The sequence below is a fragment of the Miscanthus floridulus genome, chromosome 8 (assembly GCF_019320115.1).
Source record: "Miscanthus floridulus cultivar M001 chromosome 8, ASM1932011v1, whole genome shotgun sequence".
Lineage (NCBI taxonomy): Eukaryota > Viridiplantae > Streptophyta > Magnoliopsida > Poales > Poaceae > Miscanthus > Miscanthus floridulus.
The window spans coordinates 153,071,828-153,082,535 of record NC_089587.1 but is presented as its reverse complement, the minus strand read 5'-3'; the positions used below and the strand labels follow the sequence as shown (position 1 = coordinate 153,082,535).

The 10,708-nt window shown below is 42.7% G+C and overlaps 1 protein-coding gene across 2 annotated transcripts; it reads left to right on the top strand.

The window, feature by feature from the left end:
- Positions 1-1,081: 1,081 nt before the first annotated feature.
- Positions 1,082-4,416, top strand: LOC136477390 (F-box protein PP2-A13-like). Of its 2 annotated transcripts, XM_066475544.1 has the most exons (4): positions 1,082-1,535; positions 1,632-1,982; positions 2,133-2,251; positions 3,457-4,416. In XM_066475544.1, exons 2-4 carry the CDS (start codon positions 1,632-1,634, stop codon positions 3,896-3,898), a joined length of 912 nt encoding a protein of 303 aa, XP_066331641.1. In that variant the 5' UTR covers positions 1,082-1,535; the 3' UTR covers positions 3,899-4,416. The 2 variants fall into 2 exon arrangements, with proteins under 2 accessions (XP_066331641.1, XP_066331640.1); XM_066475543.1 differs by having other exon boundaries at positions 1,082-1,982.
- Positions 4,417-10,708: the final 6,292 nt, after the last annotated feature.

Below are 10,708 nucleotides of genomic sequence, written 5' to 3'. Positions count from 1 at the left end.
CCGAACCCAGAATTAAATCACGATAGTTTCTAAAATCATTTTAGAATTGATTCTCACCTACTCCCCACATGCTCCTCCACCAGAATTACTCCACCAGAGAATCAAGAAGTGGAGCTTAAGAATCAGCCAGAGAAACTCTACCAAATTTCTCCTTAATTTACCATGAAATCGGCTTGTTCAACATTTTAAATTGTTTGGATGTACTTTTATGGACATGTCATAATAATAATTAACTACTATGATATCATAGAATATAGTCACATGATTGAATATCATATCTTGTAGAGATTTTTTTCAACTTAGGTATTTAATATTTTCTTTGTGACGTAGCAGATGCATATGGGAATATGATACCAAGAACTAACCTAATTACTTTATCTTGTTGGGTTTGAAAGCTAGGTTATTTATGGACCTATTTGGATTACAACCAGGTTATTATAATCTAAATTATGAATTAAATTATTATATTTGTATTATGGATAATAGTTAGAGTGTTTGGATCCCTAGACTATTGTGGTGGTTGTCGTTGGTTAAAGTGAGGAATCACAAAAAGAATGTCTCACCTAGATTATAGAATTAGTGTAATTTGAGGCTTTGATTATAAAATTTCACCATATAATCCGACCAGTTTAGGTCATAATTAAATTATTTTAGTTGATTATTATAATTACAATGGATCTAAATAGGGTCTTATTAAGCTCGTCCAGAACCGTGAATGTAATCGCCATCCATAACTGTGGACGTCTGGGTTAGTACTAATTTGGTAATTTATTAAGCCACCATCCTGATAGGATTGTATAAGCTATATTTGGTGTAAATTGAGTGTTTATATCTGAATTTTTATTAAAAAAAGAACAGTATGTCTGAACTATCCAAATCTGGTCCAGCCAGATCAGTTATCCGGAAAACATGCCCGTGCACATGAACGCACAATTATCCAACATTATCCGATGCTACTGTATCCTTTTTTTTGAGGCAAGATGCTACTGTATCCTTAACTAAGAGTAATACAATAGCAAGGAGTATATATTATATATACGGTCGGCTAGGTCTGCTACCTACCGTATCTCCTTTAAAAGGCACTCCGAAAAATCTCCGTGTCACCTCCCAGCGCGTCCCCGTTCCACTACAACAAAAGATCGTGCTAGGAAGCAATACGCTCTATTTTAGGTCGACTTCTGGAGCATTCGAGTTCTTTTCCAGTAAAAATTTTCAGTTTTTAGCGCGGATTGAGGGCAGAACTGCTGGAGATTTGGAGCATTTGGGGTTCGGTTTTGCGCGCTTTGAGGATCGAATCGGGCTGGTACAGCCGCGCTCACGTGCATACAAGGCGAATTGGCGGTTTGTTGGCTACAATCGTTCGGTTCTTATCTTTCTTGAAGGGCGGTGCAGATTGGAGGATTCTTCCCGAATCAGGAAGGCGTAAGCCAAATTCGCAAGGAAGCTGCAGCTATCTGCGCGAGGAGGCTGCCTCGCACAAATCCGGTTGGTGCCATGCCATCCCGGCGGTGAACTGCTTTGGGGCTTCTTGGAAGGTTCGTATCTTTTGGCTCAGAGAGAAGTGATTCTGAAGGCCTCGGCCTTCTCATCCCCAATTCGATCCCTTTCCCGAGACGGTGATTGGGTCGTAGATGGGGGCGGCGGGGTCGAGCATCCTGGGCGCGGACGGAGAGTGGGGGGAGACGTCCCTCGGCGACATGCCGGAGAGCTGCGTGGCGGCGGTACTCCTCTACCTCGACCCGCCGGAGATCTGCCAGGTGGCCCGCCTCAACCGCGCCTTCCGCGGCGCCGCCTCCGCGGACTGCGTCTGGGCCGCCAAGCTCCCCGCCAACTACCGCTACCTTGCGGCCCTAGCCGCGGCCGCCGATGACGAGGGCCGTGGCGATGGAGATGCCAATGGCAAGCGCTTCTCCCTTGCGGCGACCAAGAAGGAGATTTACGCTCGCCTGTGCCAATCCACCCTCTTTGATGCCGGCGGAAAGGTAACTCATTTGATCATTCCTCCATTCCTCTGGAGGTATTTATGCTTGTTTGTTAGGGTTGATCTGCTATGGATGCGGTGCTGTTATTAGCCTCGTGTTTGCCTGAAATGGTCTATTCTGATCGATAGTCATTCATGCTGCCCATTTCAGGAATTCTGGATTCTAAAGAACAAGGGAGGTCTTTGCATCAGTATATCATCAAAGGCAATGACTATTACCGGGATAGATGATCGGAGGCACTGGAGCCACCTTGCCACAGATGAATCAAGGTACTTTTCTTTGAGGCTGTTGTTTTGTATAGCTTCTCGTTGATGTATGAATCCCATTCCATTATATTGTTAGTGCTGCAACCACTTCGAAGTTTCAATTTTAGTTCAGGTTTTTCAGCACTATTGTCAAGAGTTATTGAGTTTTTTTATTTTTTCATTTAGCTGCCCCAAAAAATCATATTAAAAATCTGTTGAACTCTTGTTACTTCCTTTCATTTGTTTTATGTTCCACTGTTCACAGATTTTGGCCCCTATGTTTATCAAATGTTGCAAATTTTGTTTGCCAATTGACTGAGCTAGTTGTTCTCAGGGATTAGCTTATCATGAACAGTTTTGTAGTTCTTCTGTGATGGTGCAAAACTTTTAACGCAAAAAAAAGGATGGTGCAAAACTTCTAATTGGTCAAAAATCATTCATCAGGCAGTAACTGGTGAAAATGAAAAAAAAAATTGTCACCTAAATTGTCACAAATATGCCTTTTGCAGAAGTCTTAAGCAAATGAACATTTCATTTGATCATTTCAGTGTATCATATTGTCATTCAGTTCTTCTATGCTCATCAATAATAAAAAGAAAGCCATGTTAGTTTTTATAGAAAATTGACTTGTTCTGCACCAATTGTTCTTTAACATGGTTTTGGATCCGTGCAATTTCCTTTTTATAGAGCATGGTATGCTCTAGGCCATTTGAGATGTAGTGAAACCATTCATTATGGTTCATGAATCGCGATCCTTAGTTAAGGATGTGGCAGAGCAGATAATTTCAGTGCCCTAAAAAGGTGTTTGTGCTTTCCTTATTTCTAAAAACTGGCAATTCTTATTTCAGCCTCATTCTTTCTACTATTGATTCCTACCTGATCTCCTACTAAGTACAGTATATTTTTGGTTGAGTGTGCCTGTGTTTTAGAGGATTACCAAGTACTCCCGTGGAAGATACTTTGTTGTTTCTTGTATTTAGGAATTCACATCGCTTTAGCATATGAGGTGGAGACTGGAGAACATGCTCTTAAGAATTGCCTATGAGGTTCTTGCATGTGATTGTTGCTGCATTTCTTATCCACTTATTGATATATCTATGAAAATGAAACACTTTGAATACTGTGTGTACATTCGTTTGTTGGATCATTTTTTGGCACAAACTGTGCATATGCTTTACAGGTTTCTGGTGAATGTCTGATTGATGAGTTGCTTCTTTATGATACCGCAGATTCCATAGTGTTGCCTATCTTCAGCAGATTTGGTGGCTTGAGGTCGATGGGGAGCTTGAGTTCTGCTTTCCTGCTGGTGCCTACAGCCTTTTTTTTCATCTTCACCTAGGCAGACCCTATAGGCGCATGGGTCGTCGGCTTTGTGGAACTGAGCATGTGCACGGGTGGGATGTCACGCCCACACAGTTCCAGCTCACAACCTCTGATGAGCAGCAGGCCACATCTGAATATTATCTGCATCTACACGAACAAGGGGGCTGGAAGCTTTACCATGTTGGTGATTTTGTCGTATCAAACTCTGATGAGCCCATCAACCTCAAGTTCTCGATGATGCAGATCGATTGCACACATACGAAAGGCGGCTTGTGCGTTGACTCAGTATTTATATATCCTAAAGGGTACAAGCCTGAGAAGGAAGGGCGGGCCTGGTGCAAGCGGTAGAGTCTTACCGCCTGTGACCGGAAAGTCCCGGGTTCGAGTCACGGTCTCCTCGCATTGCACAGGCGAGGGTAAGGCTTGCCACTAACACCCTTCCCCAGACCCCGCACAGAGCGGGAGCTCTCTGCACTGGGTACGCCCTTTTTTAAAGGGTACAAGCCTGAGAAGGCGAACATAGTCTGCACGTAGTTCGGCAAAGTTGGCCTTGCACCTCTCCTGCAAGATGAAACAAGAGGCAATTCAAATGTGGATGGCTAGCCTTTTTCCTGGCCATCCTTACCTGAAAGCCCATTGTATATTCTTTTTGTTTTTTCCCTTGCATTCTGATAGTTTTGCATGAATGTAAAGCCTTTCCTGTATTTTTGTAGTGTTAGTTAAACAGGTGGAGAATAGGGGACTTAGAAACAGGTCAAGACTCGAGTCATTGAGTGCAGTATTAGCTCAAAAGAGGCGGTAGATTTGGCATCTGCATCTGTAATTTTCATCACTATAATAATGATGTTCGGCATGCTGGATTGATATTTCTTTGCATTCTCTCATAGTCCTATGGCCATAAAACCTGTAGTATCTGTTAATCATCGGTGTCTTCATCAGGGGTTCAAAGTCCATTTTGTGCAGACTGACGCTTGTGTCCGGTTTCAATTCTGTTTTGAATACGGACCGACGCGCGTCCGGTTTCTATTCTGTTTTGAATACAGGTTTCTATTCTGTTTTGAATTCTTGAGTGTCATTGATACTGTTACAAGGCGATTCCTGCAGCGTGGGCATATGCACGTGGTGGTCTTTCGGTTCGCACTTTGACAGTTACAGCAACAGATTTTGACCTTATTTGATCTCCTAAAAGTCTTTGGCGTATTAACAGTGATTGACTGATTAGTGCTGGTTTTATGGTTTCTCTTCCTCATCCCATCAGGATTCAGGAGGCAGTGGCACCACACTACCACAGGTCTGGAAGTGGATGGATTAGCAGCTGTGCCTGATCAGACATTCAGACCGTGGAGTCTGAAGTCCGCGCTGACAGATCATCCCCTGCAGAACGGAGTCCGCAGCGGTGAACTGGGGATTAGGGCGTGTTTGTTTCTGCTTACAGTATTTTTTTTTTGATAGGTTCTGCTTACACTATTTCACAGCAGCGGCGATACGAATCTAAAAAATCATGCCTAACGTCTTGTGGTGACCGTACTTCTGCTGACCGCTCATGAAGAGAAAACTCCAGGATTGAACTGCACCGCATACCGATACCGTGGTTCTAATTTTCTAAATAGAGCCTAACATTGATTGCGGGGACGAAGATAGATGATCTGGCATCACCGGCAACCGGATCTGCGTCATGTAGAGTGCCGCCTCTCCTGATGCTGCATTGGAGACGGCCGGCGTAATAGGGCCTATTTGCTTAAAAACTGAAAAGCCCCATCCAGACAGTGAGGGCTTGTTTGCTTGAAGGGTTGAAAACCGGTCTAGACAAGATTTCCAGGCGTCAGATTTTGTTACCTAGGCAAGGATAAAGTTCACATTACTTTCTTCAACTTTTGAAGAAAGTCTGTTTTTCTTCCCTGAACTCTAAAACAGGGTAAACCACACCTCTGAACTTTTAAAACCGTTCGTTTTACCTCCCTGGCTAATTGTAAGCAGTTTTCAAATGCGGTTTTGTCTTTTTATTTTTTATTTATTTCGGTTGAATCTTTAAAAAATCATAGTAAATCATAGAAAAATCATAAAATAAAAAATCTAATTTTGTTGGAATTTACATGAGTAGATCTACACAGTGAACATATAATATGGTATGTTTTAGTATAATTTTTTTGCTATAGCTTTAGATCTATGCTTTTCTACAATTAATTCATAGCTGCAGTTTTTATGGTCCAATTGTGGTGAAATTCTTATGATGGGCTAATGATTGTACGCTTGAACTGTAGTAAAAATTTCAGACTCATTAGATCATTTATAACTTAGTTATAGATTTATTTAGATGTATGCTTGTTAAAATAAATCTATAACTAAGTTATACATGATTCAATGAGTATAATTTTTTTACTACAGTTCAAACATGCAATAATTAGGCCACCATAAAAATTTTACCACAATTGGACATAGAAACTGCATCTATGAATTAATTACAGAAAAGTATAGATCTAAAGCTACAGCAAAAAGTTGTATTAAAGCATACCATATTATACTATGTTCACTGCGTAGATCTTATCATGTGGTGTCTAACAAAATTAGATTTTTTATTTTATGATTTTTCTGTGATTTACTATGATTTTTCAAAAAATCAGCCAAAATAAAGAAAAAAGAAAAATATAAAACCGCCTTTGAAAACTGCTTATAACCGGTTAGGGAGGTAAAACGAACGATTTTAAAAGTTCAGGAGGTGGTTTATCCGATTTTAGAGTCGAGGGAGAAAAAACACACTTTCGTAGAAATTGAGGTAGGTAATGTGGACTTTTTGTCTAGGCAACCGGATCTGCGTTATGTGGAGTGCCGCCCCCTATGGGCCTGTTTGCTTCAAAGACTGAAAAGCCCGATCCAGACAGTGAGGGCCTGTTTGCTTGAAGGACTAAAAATTGGCCCAAACAAGATTTCCACGCGTTAGATTTTGTTGGGCTGAGGTTCAGACCTGTACTTGGCATGTTAGCAAGCAATTTGGTTGAGGAGCAGATTGGGATTTTTCTCAGGTACTGTGAGTTTTCTCAGACTCGGTTCAGATTGCCTGGATGGACAGCTGCCTGATCATACACGCCCTAATAACTGCGGAAGTAGGCAGAAGCAAGGAGGGGCTTGGTGCGTCGATCCGTCCACCACCAAAACAGTTTGGTGTATCGGTGGTGTGGGCTGCTGAAGTGCTGAATCTGCTGATGGACTGAGCCTTGGTGCGTCGAGCCGTCGACCACTGTTTTTTAAAAAAGAAATTAAAAAAATTAAGCTTGATTGTTAGTAGTTTAGGTTGTCGAACTACAAAGTATTTGGCTCATTTAGTTTGCGAGCTAGCTTGCGAGCCGGTTTGACCTAGCTTATTAACTTAACGAGCTAAAATACTAGCTCGACCCATTAAGAAAAGTAAATGAACCGAGTCAAATTGAGCCAAGCGAGCAATGAGTTTTTCGTCTAGCCCTAGTCAAAGGCACGCACACGAAAGTCAGGTGGATGAAGTTATTTAACATTATATATATATATATATATATATATATATATATGCTTTTTTATAATGAAGAGATATAAGTCCCGTTCGCTTGTCTTAAAAATGGTTTGTTCGGCTTCTTTTTTTAGTCGGAACAGTGTTTTTCTCTCACAACAATTCAGCGGGAACAGTGTTTTTCAGCCAGTTTCAGCCAAGTTTCAGACCAGCGAACGGGGCCATATACTTGATGTAATTAGTAAGTGATTTTCTTTTCAAAAAGCTTGTCTGCTTATACTCATGGATGATTCATCACAACTGAACATGAGTGCGGCACACTAACCAAGGTAACAAATTATTTTTCCTCATGTGCATCATCGTATACGTTCAGTATGTTTTTTTCTAAGACAAGTGCACGTCGTATATGTACGTACGTGGGCCCTCTGTCGCGCCGGTCGACATAAATGTACCAGCGCACGGAACTTGGCCAACTGGCGGCCTGGCCCATCTGCTGCTCCAACACACGTCTGTGTGGCGCTCCTTGCTCGGCCGGTCGGCCCCGCCGCCACAGTTGTTGGATCGCGCCCTGCCATCCGCCAATCATGATGCTCCGCGGACCTCTCCGCGGGGCCGCGGCACCCCGGGCCGTGCCCACCGCCGCGCGCGCTGCGCTCCGCGGCTCTGGCTCTGCGCGCAGGCGCGGCGCAGTTTTAGAGGTGTTTGGTTTTCTGGACTAAATTTTAGTCCATGTCACATCGGACGTTTAGATGCTATTTAGGAGAACTAAATATGAGTTAATTATAAAACTAATTACACAGATGGAGACTAATTTACGAGATGAATTTATTAAGCCTAATTAATCCGCCATTAGCACATATTTACTGTAGCACAACATTGTCAAATCATGGACTAATTAGGCTTAAAAAATTCGTCTCGCAAATCAGCCACAATCTGTGCAATTAGTTATTTTTTCGTCTATATTTAATACTTCATGCATGTGTCCAAACATCCGATGGGACAGGGACTAAAATTTTCCTGTAGTAACCAAACACCCCCTTAATTGAAGCGCGGCCACGACCGGCGACCGGCCGCGAGTCAAGCTGTTGTGGTTCCAGGTAGGCAGGCGACAGGCGGCCGGTCCGGCATTCAATCGCTCTGCCGCCGGATCCGATCATCCGATCCGCGACGCGAGGGACAAACAACTTGACAAGTGACGAGTCCAGTGTCCTCTCCTGGCGACGAGGCCTTCCATCTAAAGTTGAAAACGGACGGGATAAATCCCGTTTCGTCCGCAACTATGTACAGTATTTTCCTGTCCGTTTTTTTTTTGATAAACGGAAACGGAGCCAAAAACGGGACGGTGTAAAACGAGAGCGGGACCGAAAACGGTGGAACGTTTGTCCGTCTGTATTTACGGAATCCCGTTTTTGACCGGGATATCCCGTTTTTCATCAATCCGGGATAGGCAGCCCAGCAAGCCCAATGTGGTCCAAAATACGCAAATACTATCCTATCGCTATCCAGCTCCAGCCAGCTGCACCCACGCCGCACTCTGCGTCTCCGCCGCCCTCCCCCGTTCCACGCACCGCACCCGCAGAGCGCAGACTCACGAGAGTCGCGACTCGCCTCCCCTCGGCATCGGCGCGGCGACACCGACGCTGCCTCCCCCGTCCGGCCATCCCCACTTCCCCGTCCGCACTCCGCCGCGCCCTCTGACCCTCTGCTGTCCCTGATTCTTTGTCCTGCTGATGTCGCCGGCCGGAGGAGAAGACCGTGGTGGCTCCATGCCACCTGAAAAAGCACCTGGGCCTGTCGAGCTACCTTCGCCTTCCAGAACCGCTAGTGCCACCTCCCTCTATCAAAGGCAGCATGAGCGGATCTATTTCAGTTTCAGGTAAACCTCCTCTCGAACTCTAGGTTCTTGGATTTGTAGTCTTTACTCTAGGTTCTCGGTTGCAGACTTGCAGTAGAAATTAATACAAAGTTGCATTTTAAAAAATTGATAGGGTCCAAGAGGAAAGCAAGTGACGTTGCTAGTAAGGGGGCATTTGTTGTGTTAGGGTCTTCATCTTCAGCAGCAAAGAGTACTCATGAAATTCCACTTAGTGGTAGTGGCACTGGCACATCAGCAGAAACACAGGGACAGCAACCAGGTATTGATGGTAATGATGCGCAGAGACAGGGCCAAGGTGTCGAACGTGCCGCAGATATTGTTGCTGTTGATGATGATGATGATGGAGTGGCAGATGAAGTTACTCCTGGTAAAGGGAAGAGGCAGAAAAAGTGCACATCAGAGGTGTGGAGTTATTTTACCAAAAAAAAGGTGGTAGTCGAGGTGAATGGAAAGAAATATGAGCAGCTATGGGTTTTTTGCAACTTCCCAAATTGCAATACGAAGTGTAGAGCTGAGTGTAGCAATGGCACTATTGGATTCAGGAACCATCTAAAGTCATCACATAGCATTGTAAAGGAGCAGCTACAGCTCAAGGCAGAAAAGGATAATGGAAAAGATGTCACAGCAATACAACCCTACAGGTATGATCAAGAGGCCAGTGTGAAAAAATTATATTTGGCAATAATCATGCATGAGTATCCTTTCAATATTGTTGAGCATGACTATTTTGTTGAATTTGTCAAGTCTTTGTGGACTAGCTTTCCATTGAAGTATAGAGTCGCTGCTAGAAAGGAAATAATGGATATATATCTAGCTGAGAAGAAGAAGTTATATGCATATTTAAAAACAGTCATATGTCGTTTTAGTACTACCATGAACATATGGACATCATGTCAAAACAAGTCTTATATGAGTGTCACCTTAGATTGGATAGATGATAATTGGCATATTCAGAAGAGAATAGCAACTTTCTTTTAAGTAGAGGGACGATATACTGATCACAAGTTGGCTGAGGTTTTTACTGAAGTCATGGTTAAGTGGTTTGTTGAGAAGAAATTATTTGCCTTGACTTTGGACAATGCATCAAACAATTTGGTGGCTGTTACTGATTTAATTGATGACCTTACAGAGAATGGTAATGCGTCTTTGATTTGTGACGACGCGTTTTTTCATATTAGATGTGCATGTTACATTCTCAACTTAGTTGCTAGGGATGGGCTAGCTATTATTAACAAAGCTCTTGAGAAGATGAAATCATTGCAACTAACTATAAAGGGATCTCCCTTGCAATGAGAGGAACTCATAAAGTGTGCAAGAGAGCGTGGGTTGGATACTTCAAAGGGCATTCAGCATGATGTTACAACCAGGTGGAACTCAACATATTTGATGCTAATGGATGTCTTGCATTACAAGCCTACTTTCTTAAGGCTAAAGACAGCAAATCGCAGTAAGTATAAGCAAATTTCTCCTACTGATGATGAATGGAAGATGGCTGTAACAGTTTCTCAGTGATCTTACTGTACTGTTATTTGGTACTTCATATCCAACTGCAAATCTGTTATATAAAGGTTTTTGTGAGATAAAAGAGCTGCTAGATAAATTATAGTCCAGATTTGATTATTAGGGAAATGGCCAAATATATGAGTGAAAAAATTTGAGAAATATTGGACTTCTTCCGATACTGCTCTTGCTGTAGCATGCTTCCTTGATCCAAGATATAAGCACAAACTTGAAGAGTATTACATGAGAAAGTTCTATGGTGACTACTTTCAAATTAAATTTGATGAATTTATTAGTGTTCTCA